Source organism: Dufourea novaeangliae, unplaced genomic scaffold, assembly GCF_001272555.1.
Source record: "Dufourea novaeangliae isolate 0120121106 unplaced genomic scaffold, ASM127255v1 scaffold286, whole genome shotgun sequence".
Lineage (NCBI taxonomy): Eukaryota > Metazoa > Arthropoda > Insecta > Hymenoptera > Halictidae > Dufourea > Dufourea novaeangliae.
The window spans coordinates 219388-241359 of record NW_015374181.1 but is presented as its reverse complement, the minus strand read 5'-3'; the positions used below and the strand labels follow the sequence as shown (position 1 = coordinate 241359).

Sequence of the window (21972 nt, the reverse complement as noted above, 5' to 3'; positions counted from 1 at the left end):
AATATGCACAGTAAATAAATTGATGGTTGTCGAATGCCTGCAACAAACAATGGGTTAGTAACAAGAGAAAGGACGAGTATGAGACGCGCGCCCACCCTCCGCGACGGCTCACGAGAAAGTGAGGAAGCTAACGCCGTTATGTATTGGGCATACGCAGGTTTGTTCATGTTGAATTGTTTTTGCCGACTTGAACGACCTTCGTCGTTGAACGACCCAAACACCGGATGGTGGGCCTGGTACGGCGTACACGGCTCGGTCAATAAACTGTCTGACGCAACGTCACTAGTGCGTTGGACCGACGGAGAGCACCGATACCGCGGCACGCTCTACCGTACTTTCTCGCTCGCACACCTCCCCTCATAGACCACTGAAATTCCTCAGCACGCGTCGACACCGACGGAGAGCACCGGTACTGCGGCTCGCTCGATCGCTTTCGCTCTCTCCCTTTCGCCCGCTCCGACCATCTTCGGCCTCGTTCGGTACGCGTCGACACCGACGGAGAGCACCGATACCGCAACTCGCTCTACCGCTCTCGTTTATTTATGATGTTCATATTCCCCAAATAAATATCATATTTAACTAATTTGTTTAAGCGACATGTTCCTTTTAAAGATTTAGCTCTCCAGTATAAATCCCTAAGACCCTTATTTATTATTCATTTCACAAAATAATTGCAAATATGAAACTTTTTTACCTCTTCTTGAACATTCTAATTTCATAGCCCTAAACTGGGTACCTGAAAGTATTTCATTGAATTTGTGTAAAAGATTTTACTACTTCCTAAAAGATTCCGTGTGATATTTGACAGCATAAAAAACAATGTGTCGATACAGGGTTTGGATTTATTTACGAAACTAATCTGACCAGTTGCTGCATTCTTTGACACTAAGTTTCAAGAAAATAAAACTTCTGTATTTCACTTAATTTGAGAGACACGTAGCTGAATATTAACATATGTTCATTATTTAATTACTCGCAATAAATAAAATTTTTGGAAGTAAATAACGTGTAAGTAAATTCATATGTAAAAATTTACCAATTGCCAGAAAGTAATTGTTCGTGCATATTAAAATTCTTACAATAGGCAGTAAAACTATATAATTAAAAAATCCCATATAAATTATAAATATGTAGATGTTAATGAAAGCGGTGTATATATTCTCCCACATGTAGATTTGATAAACTATTTATGAAACTACATATATTCTGAATTTATCTGTTACAAATATGCAAATGTAAAGCAAGATATAAAAACGAATAAAACAGGAACATGTAAAAAGTAACATTAATAAAAATGTCCATTAACGATGCATTTACAATAAATTGTCTTGTAGTGAAGTGGAAAAATATATACTTTTCCGTTTCATGTTTCATAACTGTCATATTTACCCCTTAACCTTAAACTGTAGCATCGGATATTTTTATTCTCGTTAAATCATATAGATACACGTAATATGAATGGAATATATAACACTTCATTTGTGCTAATAATACTCAGAATTCATGCTTTATCGGTAACGTCGGGTATTGACATTAAAATGGTAACAGGGCTACGTAGCCCTATGAACGTGGGACAGAAAAAAGCATTGGATGATAGGTCTATTATATACCTAGTCGGTGGTACTATCATAATTTCTTTTACAATTGGAAACACAGCAACGCCGGGGCATTATTAAGAAATATATGAAATTTATAAACAAAAATATATGTAAAACAAAATTTCCCAAAAGGCTATAGATATTATTAAATAAATATGCTTCACACAATAAAGTAATATGTAGAGTTAATATAAAGAAATAAAATTTACTTGGATTATTGTACTGATTCTTACATTCGGAGGATTACAATAATCTAAACATTTGAAGGATAGGCGGGAAACTGAGAGACCGATAGATGGGGACTGAGGAGTCGGGAAGCCGGCGAAAGCGAGAGGCCTGAGAGGTTGATATGGTAGGTTGGGTTGGGTATATTCAAGCCGGACTCTCACGTTGTTGCCATTTTTACCTTCAGCACGGCTAGTACTAGAGTCGTCTGTGACGGAACGAACACTAGGTTTACCAACCATAGTTACTTTTTTTTAAATTTGCGGTACCATTATTATAATATTTGTTTCTTTATTATTTCTAAAGTATAATCCAAAAAATAGTAATCAGTAATTAAAACCTGGTAGCTTTTAATTTCTTCTGGTCAATCATACAATATGATGTAATTTAATAGTATTATGTTTTCTACATTTTCAGGTTATGTTGTATATTAAAAACATAAATAGTGACGAAAGTATTATCAAATAGTACTGAAGGAAATAAGTGATAATTTGACCTTTGGACAGTTATACGCAGTAATAATACATATTTGTAGTTGGTAATATTTTTCCTTGTTTAAAATAGTGAATCCTGATACATATGTGAATACACAGATCAACAATATCATGGCTTATGCAAAGAATGAGGTAACAAAAATTATTTACTGATCTATTTGTTAATCCTCGTTGGGGTATTGCAATAATAGTTTCTTTTATGTAAAGTGACCAGACGTTCCGGATTATACGGGGCTGTATCGCATTTAAGTTGTTTGTTCCGTATTGAAAACAGTCTCGGAAAGTGTCCCGAATTGGATATGTAACCTTTTTAACATTTTTCGAGTAATGACGATTTTGTTTAAAAAAAATGCACTCAGCAGAAAAATCTGTAGAAATAAAGTAATTATTTATTTAACATTATTCTTTGAATTGATGGTTGTGTTTGTGCGTGCGTGTACATACAACAACAGTTTATGTTAAAGTTTTTCAGAAAAGACTTAATTAATTTAATACTCTCATACTTCCACTGCTAGCAATTCTCTTTGGTTTTACTAATGGTTACCATATTTAAGCAACTATAGTAAACCTCTACTAACTGTACTAAATTGTTGTACTTGTTCTTTGGTTTTACATTTTTTTGTGGACATCTGCATGTACATACTCACATATGTGCCCATACATACTTAAGTACGTACGTACACATGTCTACCCACTCACTCACATATCTACATGTATATGCATATCCTTAGATGCCTATATTTCATCCCAGAAACTTGCTATCTTTAATACTCTTATTATTTTTCTTTTGTCATATTATTGCACTGTCTTTCTCTGCAATTGCTGCTTACACTTATTTCCTATATGTAATTCTTTCCTTATTCCTTCTAGATTCCTATATCATTTTATGACTTCATCTTTGTATTCCTCTGCTATTATTTTATGTTTCTTAATCTCTATCCTTTTTAATTCCTTATACTCATGAATTAAGTGCCTTAGAGTCCCTGGGTTTCTTTTATATAATTTGCATTTCCTCTCTTCTTTGCTTTCCTCATATCTGTCATCTTCTTCCAGTTTCCACACATAACACTTGCCTTAAGTCTTTGTCTTATTTCTTTTCCTTCTGTTCTTAAATATTCCAGTAACTGTGTATGTGATTCTATCTCCTTGAACCTTTTATTGTATATCACGTGTTGAATTTTTCCATACCATATTAGTCTGTCTCCTTCTAAATTGATTATTTTTAATATTGATGTACATACACAGTCATATGTTTTCTTGGTGAAACTACTAAAATGCTGCCTATTCTCTGATTTCGATGATTTTTGGGTATGTTGCAACACTGAATATTTTGAACAACTTTTTCCTATACATATAAGGGGTGGCCTTGCTTAGTTTCGGAGATATTCGGGATAAACTGCCGAGGTAAAATTTATGTTTAGGGGATGTAGTTCCGATGACATTGTCCTTGACATATGTTGTTAAGGACACCCTCGCAAGTTATCTGCAGAAAGTTTCCATTACCAAATGTTTATTAAAAATTTATTAAGAGAACAAACCATGATACCTTTTTCTTGAACTGTCTCCAACCAACTCTGAATGACTATTTTTTCTTGCACTCTCTCTAATCAACGCTGAATGACTTTTTTTTCTTGAACTTTGACTAACCAATTCTGAAGCATTATATTGGTCGGAGTTGATTAGAGCAGAGGTCGGTAAACTATTTTTGTAAAGGGCCAAATAGTAAATATATTAGCCACATACTTTGAAATTTTTAAAAATTTGAAATTGTACAATCTATTTTTAGCTCGCGGACCGTACAAAAAGGGGCGGCGGGCCGTAGTTTGCCAACTCTTGGGTTAGAGTAACCGGTTGGAATAACTGGTATATATTAAGATTTACTTATGAGTTGGTTCTTAGCAACGCTTGCGTGAAATAATTACAAATTAATTATAAAAATAATGATAAATTTAATAAACATAATAACGAATGTAAAAAACAATTTTAAATGTATATTATATAGTGTGACCCGGTTCACGTTAATAAGTCTGCTAAGAATGAATCGTTACTCTGTCGCAGTTAAGTAAACAAGGATAAGCGGTCGGTATTCGGAAAAAACAGTGACGCATACGTGGCCATAGGCGCACAACTATAGGCCGAATTTATTGCCTAGTACCGACAATTTTTCGCAAATATCTGAGAAACTAATAATACTGTCCACCCCTTATATGTATAGGAAAAGTTGTTTAGAATGTTAAGATTTAGAACATATCCAAAAATCATCGAAATCGGAGGGTAGGCAACTTTTCTGCAGTTCGACCGTTTTCTTTTGAGACTGTTATTGTCTATGTAGTTAATTTTTTGTTAGAAAATAGTAGTTCTTATCTTTTTTTTTATTAAATTGGGATGTTTTTTTTGTAATTTTTATATTAGTAAACACAAAAAGATAGTCCAACACATTTCATAGACACAGAATTAAATAAACTAAGCAAATGGCGTCCTCATAAATGTGTTACGTATTTGTTTTTTATTTCTCCTTGGACATTTTCTGGTTTCCAACATGAAACATCTGGTCACTTTACTTTATAATTTATGTAAAAGTAATACTTGTTACGCGGAATTTGGCTTTCGGGTCCTGGTCAGGCGTGTGACCGTGGTCCGCCGCGAACAAAGCCCCTCTCTCGGTTTCCGCGACTATTCGCGCCTCCGCACGTTGAACGCTTGGCACTCCCCGAATGCCAGTATCGGGTAGGACTTCCGATACCTTCGAAATTTACTAAGAGTGGAGGCTACGAGAGAGTCTGTTACCGGCTAGCACGGACAAGGGTCGAGGTTCGCAAGTAGGATGCGGAAAGTCTCCTCACGACAGGAGGCGGTTGGCGAATAAATCGAGATCGTCTTGCGTTAATTTAGACGTTTATTAACGCCACACGTCTACCCTTGAGGGTAACGCTAACAAAGGTCGACCGGCCGCCTCACGAGGTCGGCTCCTCCACCGTTGGTTGGCGGTGTGGTCCTCTCGTAAGGTGGGCGACCTTTATCCCAATAATCCAAATAATCGGCCGATATCCAATAACCTAATAGCGGCTCCTGGTCAGGGTGGAAGAAAACGGTTCCGGAGTCGGGTGTCGCTACATGCTCGTTACGGCCCTGTAATTATGCGCAGATGCTCGGTGCGGTAAAAGACGCGGTTAGTCGCTGTTTAAATGTTCGCTAATTCTCGGTATTCCTCTAGAAGCGCTCGTGTGCTGCCAGTGCGTGTGAGAGCGCTGTTTTGCGGGGCAGAGGACAGTCCGGTTCTATTCGTACTACACTCCACGTTCGAATTTGGAGCGGTCGCGTTACGCTGTGAAAAAGCAGCGTAACATACTTGACATGCGTTCTTGTAAATATGAAGTATAATGTGTAGTTTATATGCATATACTTAGTATCATAAATATTTTTCATAAAGATATTGCTAACACATATTTTCAAATTCATTTAAAGAAATGTAAAACTGTGTTTTTAAGTCTAAGAAATGCTATGTATATACAAAGTATCCTTAATAAACATTAATATACCGAGTGTTTTATGAATATATTGCCTCAATATTTAAACTGGTTCTGATAGTTTAATAATCAAATGTTTCAAACGAAAGTTCATTGGTAACAAATGAAGAATGTATTGACATGAACAGAATTTTGGAAAGATCTTGTGTTAGAAACTGAAATTGTTTTGTGTTTTTAAATATCACATAAAAAAACGACTTCGATAATGACAAAATGTGTCATTTTCATTATCGATCTTAAAATTATTTAATTTGTATCTGAAGTACAGTCGCTGATACGTAACATTGACAAATGAATGTGTTTATAAAACGTAAACAAATAAAAAAGACCAAATAACTGTAAATGTTTTGAAAGACAAAAGTAATTAGAGTAAGTATTATAACTGCGTTCCATTTGTTGTATCTATTAATCAGCAGGTATTTCATAAACTATTTATAGTAAATAACCCTAGAAATAAAAATATAAAGGGTGTACGCCTGGTGAACGAGCTGTGTACGAGCCATTCCACGTCAAAACACACAGGGAATTGCGGTCATAGTCACCGATTCTGTTCAAATTTACAGCATTTAATGATAACCACGAAGAAATGGACCTTGTCAAACTTCGGCTTTCTATCTCGAACCGTTTCCGACATATTTAATGTTACAGTTCTGAAAAATTGGACGAAATCAGCCTACGCATCACTTCAACCGCACTATTTTGGTTATTTTTAAACATAGAGCATTGATCTTGCTCTCACTTTAAAGTTAAAGTAACTCTTTATCTAACTGTACTCACAAAATATTGTTCATCGTTAATAAATACAATAATAATTAAAGTAACATTTTCAAATGCCGATTTGACACTATTCCCACCCATGGATCAATTTGGAAAAAATACCACTGGTTTCCTCGAATTCTTCTTCCTTCAGCTTTAAAATATGTGTAGGGGTTTTTAGTGAATAGAGATATTTTTTTTAAAGCAAGAATATTTAATAACGGAAAAATAAGGAAAAAACAAAATCACACACAATAAACTTGCTCGGTCGCTTTCTAAACTCGCTTGTTGACTTCTCCCACGACACTCGACGCTCTCTCGATTCATAGTCCTCTTCTTCGCATCTCCATTCCCGAAAACCGACCTCCTCATGCACACACTTATTCACACCGATAACATAGACACGCACTCCTTAAGACCTATAGTTCCTCGAATCCACGAAGCAGCGACCCCACATGTGCTTCCCGTAAAGATGGAGCGATTTCCGGAACATTAAAAAAAGTAAAGTTTACCATGATGTACGTCGCGTGGCGTATGCCCAGTAGGGTGGACCTTAGCTATACCTAGGGAAAAGTTTTTTGCGAGATTTTTTTCACGCCGCCCCCTACAATTGTTCCATTGGGTAACATAATAATTGCTGTAAAAGATGAAGTTGATCAGATAACAGGAAGACGTGGCACATCCACGTTGAAGTTTGAAATAAATATGAAATTTGGTATAAATGGAAATATGTGAAGAAAAGACTGTGAATTATGCTTAAATGTTCTTCTTGTACACAATATTGACAATAATAGTGCCACAATATAATTTTTTCAATATAATAGTTAAGTAATACTTATGTTTTTTTTTAATTATGTATGTTAAATATTATATTTTGCGTAATTTACTGAAAGTATCAATTCTTTCAGTTATTTTCTTATATTATTTGTAAATTAGTAATAATATTAATTTAAATAGTTGATGAGCGAATGTTCGACATTAATATTTCATCTTTAATAATAATATCCATATGTTTAACTTAGAGTGGTGAATATTATACCATAAGGAGGCGAAGAAAAGAAATACGGTTATTGAGTTTAAACACTTTTTAATAGACGCAAAACAACAATTCTAAAAACAAATTACAAATTTTTCATTGGAGTAGTTTTTTTTGTGTCCGGAGAGCGCTTTCTTTAATCGGATACAATTTTCATTATAAATTGTTTCTCCTGTTCATTACATGATAGTGCATCATTAAACTCTTGCATGAGTTTGACTCCCCGTTCTGCCGAATCATTAACTACAGCTAAATTACGTACTATATTTACGCCAACATTATAATTAGGATGACTTGGCCAGTCTGAAGGATCCTTATTTATAAAATCTATGGAAACTGAACACATTCATATAAGACTCCAACGGAGTTTCGATTAATTCTTGTGCATCTTCAGACGATGATGATGATAACTTCGCTGTTTCTTCTTAATTAAATGATACATATAAAAACATGAGAGTAAAGAAACGTAATATCGGATAAGACAAATTACATAACTATGTAAAAATACATCCCTTGTAAACTTGCTTAATATTTCTCACGTCTCAACTGTTCTTTTTCTTGACGAAGTGTTTGTCGTCTTTCCTTCTCTAATAAGACGCGGTCGCCTCTGGAAGATCTGGGTCGTCCTTGTTTCCTTTGATTTATAAAGGACGCTTTATTTTCTTCAATACTCATCATGTCCAAATCATCATCATGAGCAATGTCGAAAAGATAGTCTAATTTTTTAAGAAAATCGTGTTCCCGTTTTACCTTCCACTCCTGGTATAATGCTTCCGTTTTTTCAATGCTCCTATCTAATTTCCGTGTTGGAATATGAGCTTTCTCCCATAGAACCTTGACTTCTTTCATAACCAGGTGAACACTTGAGCGAAGATTTAATTTTACTTTACGCAGTTTGTAAAATAACACGCGTAAGACATGTCCATTAGATGGCAACTTAGCACCAATGATTTGACTTTCTTCATGGTCGAGAAGATAGAAATTTTCTCTTCCTCTGGTTTTAATTTTCGATTTGAATTTTCACAGTTATTGTCACGATCACGCTGTATTGTTCTCTCTGAACGCTAAGAATAAACTAGCTGAATCGGTATTCCTGCAAGGGCTTCTAGGCTAGGCGCTCTGCCCTTTCCTAAACGGTATTTCCTTCTCCACACGTAGGGACCTAACGATTCCTGATTCAGAACTCTTGAGGAGTTCGAGTATTATATCTGGGCAGCTGTGACTGCATTTTCAAGGCTAAGGATTGATTCACAGAAAATTCTATAACATACAGCGTGCAGTCGATGTCGAAGGCCGTATCTCATATTTCGGTGTTACTGCGGGCCAGTTAATGAGAAATATTCTTAATTCGTACAAATTAAATTTGTGTTTTAATGTACATATGGACAAAACTAAATACTAAATAAGTAAAGAATTATGCTATTCTCAAAAATATAAAATATTTCACTTAAATTTGCTGAAACACACTACATTTAGCGTGCAGTTACTCCTATTTCAAAACTTCGCATTCGATGTGCCACGTGTTCCTGACGTCCAATTGATCTTAAATTTTGTATACATTATTTTTTTACGAAATGGAACAATTTTAGGGGGCAGCGTGCTAAAAATTACATAATTGAAAAATAAGGTCCACCCTAGTGTCCAGTGCCTACGCGCCGCGCCGTCCTACTATAACGGGTGGCGCACAATGGTATTGATTTCCCAAGATACACCTACTTATCATAACATGTAGAAAAATATATGTATATTTTAGACTACCTAAATTTTTATATCAAATGTTTTGTTACGTCATCCTATTTATTTTCCTGCTATTTATTTGGCAAATTAATGTCATTTCCTTACTTCCAAACTGATGATTTGCATCTGTAATTAGAAAAAATATACAAACTCAAATGGGAATCTAAAGCTATTAAAATGTGTATATTGTTGTGTGAAAGAGAGGTATGGGGCATTCTATTCGAAATTGAGAGAGGGACCGAGAACTTTGTCGAGGACAGTTAGCCACCAGCGAATTATACTAATCATTAGATATATATTATTTTACATAAGACGGGTTCCAATTATTCAATTTGAACTCAGATTCCTACAATATCAAATATAATAATTCTTTTAATATTGGAAAAATCAAAATTCCAGTTAGTCGTAGTTTATACATATTTCGGCATATAGTTTTCATATACAAATCTACAAGAAAATGGATTAACATTTGACCAGAAAAATAAGGAAAAAGTGCTATTTTTTAGATGTCTTGTTTCAATAAATAGATTATTCTGGAATTCAATCACATAGCTGGATTCCTTATCAAAACACACACAATATTGCAAATTATGCCATTTTTATATCTCTAATATTTACCGAGATATTTGACCGAATACAGTTCGCGCCCCCAAATTTGAGGGTTATTTTCACCCCTTTAACGTGGATAAGAGCAGCTAAAAAAAATACGTGTCAAGTATTTTTATGGAAACTATAATTTTACACAGTTGCATAGAAATCAGCGATTGTCAATTCGGTATGTTCCCTTGTCAGAGGTAACACTGACTCATATTACTACCCAAATTTCTGTTTGTCCGATTTTGCTTTAATTTAGAAAAAGTAAAAAAATCAGAATTTCTGTAGGGTTCACAATATTTATCTTCATGGAACACATTTGACATGAAATTCCTCAATGTTATATTCGTACCTCCTCTATTATTCAAAAAGCGCTTGTCTATGTCATGACTATCTTATGTATATGAGCGCTTGTTGTTGTGTGGTGGAAACAATTGTATCTGACATTCTGATTGTTGAATATGATGGAAAACTCATATAAAATATTTCGAATTTGCAGGAAAACAATATTTTAGAAGCAACTACAGTCTTTTTATTGATGAAAAAAGGTTTTCCTATATCCCGAAATGTAAGAGCTCAGTGGATGGTAGAGCATTTAGACACTGTAATACCTATTCAGTGTCCAAGTTCAAAGCAGAAAGAAGCAGAAGAATTGGAAATAGTGTCCGTACTGCCAAAAAATAAACCGGAATCTTGGTCAGCTAAAACAAGTCACCAATACCTTTATAAAGTGACTTCTACAACATCCATAATATTTTTAGCGCACAAGTACAGAATAGTGCTTAATTTGGACTTAAGTCCTTCTCTCGCAACCGTTGTAAGTACTGTGCCTAAATGTAAAATAACTGGAACCTGATAATGTATCACTTTTGTTATACAATTTTATTAATATTTCTTAAATTACTATACGCTGATACTCTGTTTATTAATATTTTGTAGCGAGTGTCAGTAATATATATGTTTAAAATCACTAAAAATCGCCCTTTCAATGGCAAATTGAATTTAGTTTTATACATTATAAATATTCCACACGTAGTACGTATGCGGATGGACTGATTTGTTGGAAGAAACTTAGACAGGGTCAGTGCCGGCGCTAGGTTATTTTGCGCTTTAGCCCAAGCTCATTAACGCGCCCCCTATTTTACAAATTAGTTACATTTTTTCAAAATTGATAATATAAAAAAAGAAAACAATAATTTGAATCCACATATTTATTATCAATTCCACGCAAAAAGTTACACATAGATCATAAAATTAAAATTTAATTTGTCGTGCCAATTTTCCTCGCAAAATTTTCTACTAGTTCCTTCAAATCAAGTGTTGAAGCTTGGTTGTATGTATATTTTTATTTATTGCGTTAAACAAAATGCTATTATTATTATATAAGTTGCACCGTTCAATAAGACCGGCTAGATTTTTACACCTTCTTCCAACTACTTAATGGTAGCGCCGGCCCTGGACAGGGTGTTCAGGTACCGTTGTCAGAAACGTTAAGGGGTGATTTTACATGGAGAAACAAGACGAATATAAAAAAACGACTAAATTGTGTTGGATGCTTCGTTTTTCATATGTTAATTGGTAAAAATGCGGATGAATTACTGCTCAAATCAGTCACTGACGCCGGCAGCGCTGTAACTTTGAAATGACGACCTACGCCGCCACGCAATACTCCAATAGTTTCTTTTAAAAGTTCATATAAGACTTAACCGTCACTTATCACATTTCTATAATATCTCGTATTTTAAAACCATAGATAGGCTAGGAGGGTGACTCTGGGGGGGGGGGGGGTATGTTTGATGTCCCTATTAATAATTCCCATCCGTAGTAGCCTTAGTTTGTTTGAAACAGTCGAGAGAATTATATCGCAAATTTGTGTTTGGGTATGCCATATCCAGTGTGATGAGGACATTAAAAAAAATTATTTCTGTAGAACACAAAATTAATGTAAGTATTGCCTTAATTAAGTATTTTTGTTGTAAATGTATCCTAGAATTGAATTACCGAAAGTAAAACGTGAAAAAGTATTAAAACAATACAATTTTTTTACCTTGTAGTATAGTGTAACGCCCGAGTTACAGGAGTTGCGACGTCCAATGGATGACCGGTTTCCTATGGACAATTTTATGTGGGGTTTCGTGTGAAGGCAGTTTTAAAATTCATGGGCAAATTTATATAATGCACATAAATACCAAAGGTGGTTGCCACCTCGCGCTCTGTCACCTACAGCTCGGCCAGTTTGACAAACATGTCCGTCTTTGACCACTCACAAGTTCCCAAATACACTCACACCTGTTTTTGTGCGATTTTTTATGCGGTATATAAAAAAAATGTCCACCGAAATGCATAATATGAATAAAAAGTAATAAAATGTACGAAATAACAAAATAAAAAAAATTATGAAAGTCAACTCTGAATGAGTGCGAGGTAGCATCTTAAAGTGACGAAAGTGATTTTGAATCAGCTCACCACAAGAAAATTCGCGTTCTTGACTACGAAGAATAATTTTTATATGTAGATTTTGGAAAGTTTCGTATGTGTAATATATGATATATAAGTAAATAAAATATTTAAAAATGTTCCCATGTGTAAATTAATTTTTTTATCTTGTTTGGAAGAGTAATTTCTAGTTACATCGTAAGGTTTTGAGTTATTTTCTATGTGAGACATTTTTTTCTGCGGTCCCTATTCACAGCATAAAAAGTTTTTTTTTTAAAAATGTGTTACGAACAATAGTTTTTATAGCTACTTATGAAGTTTCGGAATATTTTTTTTGTACGTCATCTTTTACGCGGTCCCTATCACCCGCACCAAAACAGGTTTGAGTGTACACTATTCTAAGCATGAGGGCAAATCCCATTTCTGAATTTGTAGGAAAAAAAGAATCGGTTTATCGGCTACCGGGAATCAAACCGGTGTTATTCACTTTTCGGACGATTGCTCTTATTTATTTTTTAATAAACATGTTTATTGCAAAAGTTTAGTACATTTAGTTAAATTGGTAACAATAAACATAGAAAAAATACCAAACGGCTATTGCAGCTTATATCTATTTGTGCACTCGCTTATGTAACTTATAGATAAACATCTTTGGTTAATATATAACGTTTAGTATTAATAACGCTTAAAATATAACAAAGTAATAGTAATTAACTCTAATCAGTCTTTGGATATTAGGAATTCGGGGAAAAGCAACGTAAGTATAAAAACCCCTTCAACAGTCTTTGGTATAACAATACTTATAACTAACTTAATACTAAGGGAGAGGAAAAGAGGAAGAGAGAAGAAAGAGAAAAAGGAGAGGAAAAGTATTATATATACACTATATACAAAATAATTTAACTTCCCTACATAGAAAAGTTATCGTCTAATGTTGACCACAACCCCTTCAAAGTACTTAGAATTACTATGGTCGAAGAGAGCTTATTCTGCGCTCTCTAAGGTCAGCTAAATAAATGTCATTGATCGACAACCACCAATACTTTTTGAAGTTCAGTCTGTGGAAGTCCATATGATCAATGTCCGGTAGCGCCAAAGAGAACTTAAAGTTATTATTATTTATAATAAAATCAGAATGATGAAACGCAATTCTTTTATTTGCTTTATTCCGTCTTCAGTGGTAAATGAGATTTATGTTGTTCGCGTTTTGCCTGGGGCGATAAGTATCCATTGGTAATTTGACGTTGTGAGACAAAGGGGTCCTGTATTAAAAGAGTATGTCATTCTTAATCAATGGGAGTTTACTAAAATAATGTGAGTTTTATAATGAATGAATCAATCCTCGGAATTCCAGCTTTGTTGTACACAATTTTGTTATTAATATAATGTTGCCAGTCTGACTGTTGAGATCTATACATTCTTATGCAAGTCTTAAGCATTTTCTCTCAAACATTCGTATTTTTTCCATTACTGTGTGGTTACAGTTCCACCATATATGTGCAGCTTAAGTTACTATGCGTCTAACTAATAGCATGTATAAGATAACTTTTGTTTTATTAGAAAGGTGTTTATTGTAGAAGATCCTGCAATTGGTTTGGAATGCTATTTTGGCTTTGTCAATTTGTATATCAATATGTTTATTGAAGTTTCCCTTAATTCCTTTTATAATAAGCGATTTCGGTTTAATGTGTTCCGGCGTGAACGTGTAATGCTGAATTTTATTTTCTTTCAGCTTATCGACTATTCTTGGTGGTGTTCAAGCTGGTTAATATATTAATATATTGTATGGTTCTCTTTGTTAACTTCTTTAACAGCAAATTCTGTTTTAGCAATTTGCGTTGATTTAATACAATTTATAATTGTCTGTATGTTTGAATTAACCGTATATATAAGTGGAGGTTTTGGAATTTTGTTAGAATATCTGCCCGTATTTCCTAACGCTGTAGCATTATCCTTAAGTTCCATTTCGTCATCATTAGAAAGGATGCTATATGTATTATTCCTAGAGCAAGGGTGTTCTAGCGATGAATCATCATTTTTGTTTATGACTGCTAGTTTTTTTTGGAATTTCCCAGTGTTCTGTCGATGCTTCGGACTTCTCCACTTTCCGTGTGTTTAGTGACGCTTCCGCTAGGGGCGCAAGTGATTGGCTTTTCCTAGCTGCTTTAAGGTTAGGGGAAACCTTGCTTTTGTTACTAACATTATTCTCCTTGAGAAATTGCTTGTATAATCGATCAAGTTGTAAATAGTGGAGCTTAGGTACTTTCAACGCTCTTGATTTCAAAGAAGACGATGCCTCGTTTTCTTTGTCGGAGGATTCTGGCGATATGCATCGCTTTGAGCCATGAGCCCTCGATGTATCCATTTTACCCACTTTTAATTACGAAATGCGGTATAAAACCCACCATAAACATGGTAGATTAATATCTACAACACTATGCATCGTTGTAACTGATAATTATTGCACTGACTAATATTGATTCACTAGCATTAACTTGATCTACAGAAAATTACTCGCACTGTCGGTCGTACGTCTTACCCCGGTGGCGGTCAGATTCGGACATTCGGCGGACTCCCGACGATTGCTCTTACCACTGAGCTACCCAAGCTGTTGTCGGTTCCTTCTCTCTAAATTCATATAATGTACACAAAGAACAAAGATGGCTGCTGCTGCGCATTCTGTTGCTTACGAAAGTAAGAATCCAAGCCTTCTGTTCAGAGCTTATACCGCATCTAATTGTTAGATACGAATCACGGAATTGTGAAGAACTTCTCCTGATCACTTTAAATAATTTCGATGTTCAGTGCATGAATATGTATGACTTGTGAATGTGACACCATTAAAAAACAAATCCTCATTATGTTAATTAACTCACAAGGTTTTCATTATTATGATTTTACAAGATTTAGAATACTTTTTCAAATATGAAAGTTGTATAAGTATTGAACAATCATTATTAAAAAAAAGATGCTTTTTGTTCAACGAAACTTCGCGTTACACGTGAATTTTAATATTCACGGCTACACATTTCAAAGTCATACATATGTATGTATTCATGTACTGAAGATCGAAATTGTTAAAACAACAGTGATCAGGAGAAGTTCTATAGAATCCCTAAAAACTGGGTGTCAATAAGATTGTATCATCGGTGTCTGTTGCGCGTTCCGATATTTTTTCTGGATGGTTTCTCCTTTAGAAATGTCTGCAGAATCCGATACCGTGTAGCGAATTCATGTTGGATAAAGAACTTTACTTAAAAATGCAAAAGTAGTTTGTAGAAAGTACACGCAGCGACTCTTTTTTAAACTTTGACGTCTATTTTATAACTATTCATAATTACAAAATTTAAAAACCGTATACATTGGTATAATCGGGAAACTCTCCTTTATCTTTGAAGACTAAGTTAAAGTTTCTACCGTTTTTGGTTTTCACGTAATAACTCATTTTTGCCCGAAGTTATCCATTTTTACAAAAATTCGTGTTTTAATATCATATCGGGATTTCGTCAATTGGCATGTAAACTGAAAATAAACCGAAAACCGCATTTTCTACCGCATTACACTTCGAATACAATCGCATAGCATTTGTATAAAAAAATGCATCTGCAACATTTCTACGTTTTAACAATGGACTTCATGGTCTTACTTACTTGTTTTGTTTATATAGACGAGCATCGTAAGAATCTATGCTTATTATACTATTCAACGCGTACAAAATTTTTGAGCTCTCCACTAGGCGTCTCTTATCGATTTTTATAAGCTGAACATGAATATGCAAACCGTTTTTCCCCAGAATGTACAGTTTTTAAAAAAAATTGCAAATTTTCAACTTCGAAGATGTTTTGTGCTTTTACAGTAATAATTACCAGTTGTTTTTGACATGAAATAATTCTCTGGACTTTTCCGAACAAAATGATGTAAATTGTTACTGATATTATAGATGTATAAATAATTGTTTAATATAAAAATGAAAATAACACTGAAAATACACCAATTTTTACTGATATTGCAATCAGCGTAACAGAAGCGCTAAAAGTGCAACATATTTAGGCTTCTGTAATATAATACCTAACAATTTACATTATTTCGTTCGAGAGAGTTCAGTGAATTATTTCGCGTAAAAAACATCTGAATTACTGTTACTGCAAAAGCACAATACACTTCCAAAGTTAAAAGTGTGCATTTTTTAATAAAATTGATTATTACAAAAACTGTACTTTCTAGGAAAAAAGATGGTTTGCGAATTCGTGTCCAGCTCATAGAGTTCTATTAGAAACGCCTATTGAAAGTTACAAAACTTTTTCGTGATGAACAATGTTATCTATTTTAGCTGTAAATTTGTAACTAATTCACAGTTAATTTTTAATACCAATTCTTATTAAAATTACTACATGTGGTACATTATTAGGTTTTTAATATAAATGCTTTAATTCTGAAATTTTCATCTATGTATATTAAGAGATTGTATTGTTTTAGGATATACAACACGGTGAAATAGTTATAGATGAAGTATGTGTCGCAACAAAGCACTTTTTGGAAGGTATTATTAAACCTGTAAGTATTAGCATCATTCTTTTTGTATGTAAATAACAGTGTTCAACAAATTTTAACTTTTTTCCTACCTCATACCTGTTGGTAGGCATTTCTGATAGATACTTATGAGCTGATAGATACTTAAAAATGTTTGCTCCAGTTGGGTAATTATTGTGACACAGAAAATTTTGTTCTCAAGGTCATAGTTTCCGATATTCCAAGGTCACCGTCGTTTCTTTCAAAATAGTATAACTTATTTTGGTTAGTGTAATGTTACAGCTTTTGAAATAACAAATTCCACCATGTTTAATATGTCAACCTTTAAATGACCTTTCGATGAGTTATTCTTCAAAAAGCGTATCTTAACGTACGAAGACGTTTGATCTCGAAACGGGCCGCTGGCCGCAGCTTTCAAAAAGTGTGTTGCCCAGCGTTAAGCGTGGAGGTTAAGAGGAGTACGCAAAGCCACGCACAATACAAGATATGAGAATAATGATTTAATTGAATACTATAGACATTTATTTAACGTTTATGATAAAATGAAGAGTCGGAGACACTGACGCGATGCAAGTGCGATGTGTCGCATGAGAATTATACTGGTATTTTGCGGTTTCTTGGCGGGAGATAATGCTCGAGCGCCGAAAGCCCTTTTTTGCAGAACCTGGTAATTGGCTATGTGTTATTGCGGGAAACAGGTGCGTACCGTGATTGGATTTCGGCGAAATCATGTGATATTTGAGGCACGCGAACGACACGTTCGAATTTCAATCATGCCGCCCGCCTTGAAACGGTAGTGTCAAAACACTAGCATTCCGCCCGCCGTTATTTCGTGGTATTGAAAATTCAGAGCAGGCGGACGCCGAGATTAACTTAAGGACGAAAATTCATGATTAATCCTCCAAGTACTGGACTCGCGGGGCGTTCGAAGCCGGATCATTTCTGATTCACATCGATAGATTACTAAACAGGATCATGGTGTCTCGAGCTCGAGGGCCTTACCGACACTGTAGAAGTTTTGTGGACTAGAAGAAAGGACAGCGAATACAAAAGGAAATAGAGTGAGCCGAAGTCGTGAATCAATACTTCTGTGGCGTTTTAGCTCGACCGTTTTTATACAATGTCATACGTCGATCAGTTCCCGAATTACACGGACAGCACCATCACTGTGTGCGTATCGCTCATGTGAGCGCATGACGTGTGACTCCGGCACCGTCCACGGAGGGTTAATGACACGCGTGTAATGAAGATATAGCGCACTTAACTAACTGTACAACATGTGATTTAAGATCTAGACGCTTCTCTGACAACGGGCAGCGTACGGAGTTTAACAATCGGTCGTTTGAATTCCGATGTCGCGGTTTTTACTGTAACGACGCGATTCAATCTATCGGAACCACGATGCAGTTGCACGATTCAACCGAATTTCTATATACACGGAGGAAGCGCCACATTTTGCAACAGGACAGTTGTCCAGTCTCCACTATCGGTCGAGCTTTTCGTCATCGGCTTCGCTGCTGCAATATATTTATGTAATCGCTTCCAGAATCGTTCGTTAATGTGCTGCACAAGTTCCAACGCGACAAGCAGTTTTTATTCACATCAAGGATGGACGGATCTGGAGCGTCGGTAAGAGCGGAACCAACCAGAAAGTGGTCGGGCGTAAAGAGGCTTGTAGCCCTCGAGGGAGTCGGATAGAGGAGCGATGGGGCAGGAATTCAGATAAGCCTCGATCTGACCTAGAAGCGTTGTGAACTCCTCAGTGGTAATGATGAAGCTTCATGCTGCGCACTCCAGCGTCCCATAAACTGCCAAAATGTGGTACTGCAGGGGAAATAAATCGTCACGATACATTGTCGCAAGCCATTTTATTGAGAAATAGGGTCGCGGAACACGGCCCGGTATGCGAGGGTCATCTCCTTTTCGGTGCCAACGAAGGATGTCCCGTTATTTGAATAGATGGTAGACGGAAGTCCGTGGTGAGCAGAAAGTCCCGAAAAAGCGTTGCGTAACGCGGAAGTGTAGTAGTCGCCGACGAGCTCCTAATGGCGTGGGTGGAAAAACAAATAAGAAGTGCGATATATGCTTTTCGCAAAGTGATGCCGTGTCCGGCAGAGGCGCGGATCCTGATGGACCCAACATAATTAAGACCGCAGTATAGGAAGTCTGAATAGGTGGATTTACGCGGGAGAGGGTAGGTCCCCCACGGTGTATAACGAGATCCAAAAATCTAGACGAAGGGTGCTCAACGCGAGCTGTAGTCCTCCGTGAAGCGTGCAAAGATGCGCTTGAGATATAATAAGCTTCATAAGCGAATGTGCAGCGAGAAAGACCGGATGCCGCTGATGGAGTGGGGAGGACGAGTTTTAACTTTAAAATCGTGTAAAAAAATACCGTGTAAAAGGTGGGTCAGGTGTACTCACAGGCCATAACCTCCAGATCTATATTTTCATTAGAGAGGATATTAGAGTGCTCCTGCCCGAGAATTCATTGTTCCTGGGCAAGTGCTGCACCAAACAGCCAATTCTGGGGTAATTGTAGGAATCTACCAATTTTTGTACCACGCTAGCATATGCAAGAACCCATTCAGCTCCACGATAGCATATACCAGAACCATAAAGTCACCGTGGCTGGGATCGAACTAATGATCAAAAAGTTCGCAGCGATTTCGGAGTCGGACACTTAACCGCTGCGCCAAGAGTGAAAGAAGAGTTGATATCAAGTTAAATACGACAGTTTCATATATGAGGGACATAGTATATGGTCAAGCAGTTGTGTTATTTTATATCTTTAATTTATATATTATTGTACTGAATGTAGAAATACGTAAAATCGTATAATACAATTATTTAACAAAGAAAATAGAAAAAGTTAAAGTGTATGTTACTTTTTCACGGAAATAACGTCGAAAAAATCAGTTTTTGATTTTTTAAACTATGATGCACCCTACCAAGAATCACCCAAAACTTGAGGACACTACTTATGATAATATGTCGATACTGTCAAAAGATAAAATAACTTAATTTACTGCAATACTGATTCTATTATATTTATAATGTCTTTACATTGCATTAATTTGAAAATTTTATTATTTTTACAGTTTATAGTACCAGGAAGTAATAGAAAAATGCAACCAGAAATTTATGTAACTGTAATAGCTCATACACCCTTTTTCACAAGTCCAGCGCAACAAGTATTAGTACAAGGGTGGTTAGTAACTATGAGCAACGTTAATCAACTTACAAATTTCATAGAAAAACAACTTAATATGTTAGAGGAGAAGGTAGCGTCTGTTACTGCTATAGCTAGTCAACAATTAGAAAATTTAAGAACTGAAAGTGAACGATTAGTCGGAGGACTTTTTGAAGAAAGCAGTACCTGTTTGAATAAAAACAGTAATTGTGTCACAAACGCTTCAATAATTTCTCCAGAATCAACATTTGTGAATATGTTGAGATATGGTATGTTAGCGTTGACGCTTCTGCCCGAACACAGCTGTGCACGTAAGTTTATTGAAACTTTTATATATACTTAAAATTATGAAATAGGTCGTAACATGCAGATTCTTCGTGTTACAAGATATTAGAGAGTCGATTACGATCTTTGTGCTAGAATGCACCGTTAATGAGTTATACATATGTGTAACGCGCGGCGGGTTGCGTGCGTTGGCTGTAATTTTACGTAGAATCTCGCTCGTAGACGCTACGCATGTTAACAGTACTAAATAAAATAAGAATAGAACAAATTTATTGGTTTAGTACAATGTGGTCCAGTCGTCTAGTCCAGGGCTGCATAACTTCTGCTCCCGGAGTCGGTGCCCCTCTCCGAGGCTACCCCCACTACGCGGCTCAAGCTGCCTCGTCCGCTACGTACAGAGCGTCGCGTGCTATGGCGCTGCGGCCCGTACGGGGAGAGATCTTCCCACCACACCGCCAGTACCAAGACCTCTCGCAGTACCACGAACTTTGCCACGAAGCGAGGGCACTACAGTCTTTCGATCTAGTCATGGACCTAGGAATGGGACCTTGCGCTTCGACTTCTAATTCCTATGTCCATGGGTTCAGTCGCGGTCGTATATATTCCCTGTAGCGTATCAGGGCGCATACGCCTATTCTTGCTTTTAAAACATGATGTACAAACACAACGAATGCAGCATTGTGTGGCTAGCGAAAGATTCATTACACTTTCGGTCTTCCTTAAGGCAGGCCTGTCCAACATGTGGCCCGCAGGTCATTTCGTCAGACGATGCGGTTCCCACCATCACTCAGTCCATACCCCACTACTCGCTTGCGCTGCGATGCGATCGTGCGGCAAGAGGTACGTGCGGGTAGGAATTTTTGGAGCGTCAGAAGTGGGGACAGTTAGAGCATGTACACACGCTTTCTTGCCTCTGATCGTCGGGCTTCTTGTGGATATGGAGGGGGGGCATTCCCCTCGGCTGAAAGAGCAAGCCGGTAGGGGCGATTATCGATTTTGTCCCGCGGGCCACAAGTTGGACAGGCCTGCTTAAGGGATCACCACCACCACGGCAATTTTCTAACCTGTATATACTACCGTGCCTAGTAGGGACCGCAGCGCCGTACATGCGACCCTCTGTAGGTAGCGCGCGAGGCAGCTTGAGCCGCGTAGTGGGGGTACCCCAGGAGCGGAACACTGACTCCGGGAGCAAAAGTTATGCAGCTGTAGTCTAGTCCTATACAGATCCAGCAATGGGTGATTACACGGTTCAACAAATTATAACTTTTTTTTTCTGATCTGCAATATCCACTAGGTGATCTCTGTAGGACGAACTTACACGTACGCGCAACAGTCAAGAAGCGATGTACCTGGTCACTGGCTTCTGCTTCTTGACTGCCACCGCGTACGTGTGGCCCACCGCTCAACTGATGGGAGTTTGTTTAACTGCTAATATCTTGGAAATAGAACTTTAGATTACAAAACGGTAAAGGACTTTTCGATTTGTATGTGCATCAAGAATATGCATGTTGCGGACTGTCGAACTTTTTTGAGACACTTTGTATATAATACAATTATAATAA

General features: G+C 36.5%; 1 protein-coding gene across 1 annotated transcript in view; it reads left to right on the top strand.

Moving 5' to 3' along the window:
• The first annotated feature begins 2353 nt into the window (after positions 1–2353).
• LOC107192119 (protein SZT2-like) overlaps positions 2354–21972 on the top strand; it is a 102624-nt gene continuing 83005 nt past the window's right edge. Inside the window, exons 1-4 of the mRNA XM_015581314.1 lie at positions 2354–2449; positions 10467–10784; positions 16880–16957; positions 20034–20436. Coding sequence (XP_015436800.1) covers positions 2429–2449; positions 10467–10784; positions 16880–16957; positions 20034–20436 — 820 coding nt within the window. The 5' untranslated portion in view covers positions 2354–2428. The remainder of the gene's footprint in view (positions 2450–10466; positions 10785–16879; positions 16958–20033; positions 20437–21972) is intronic.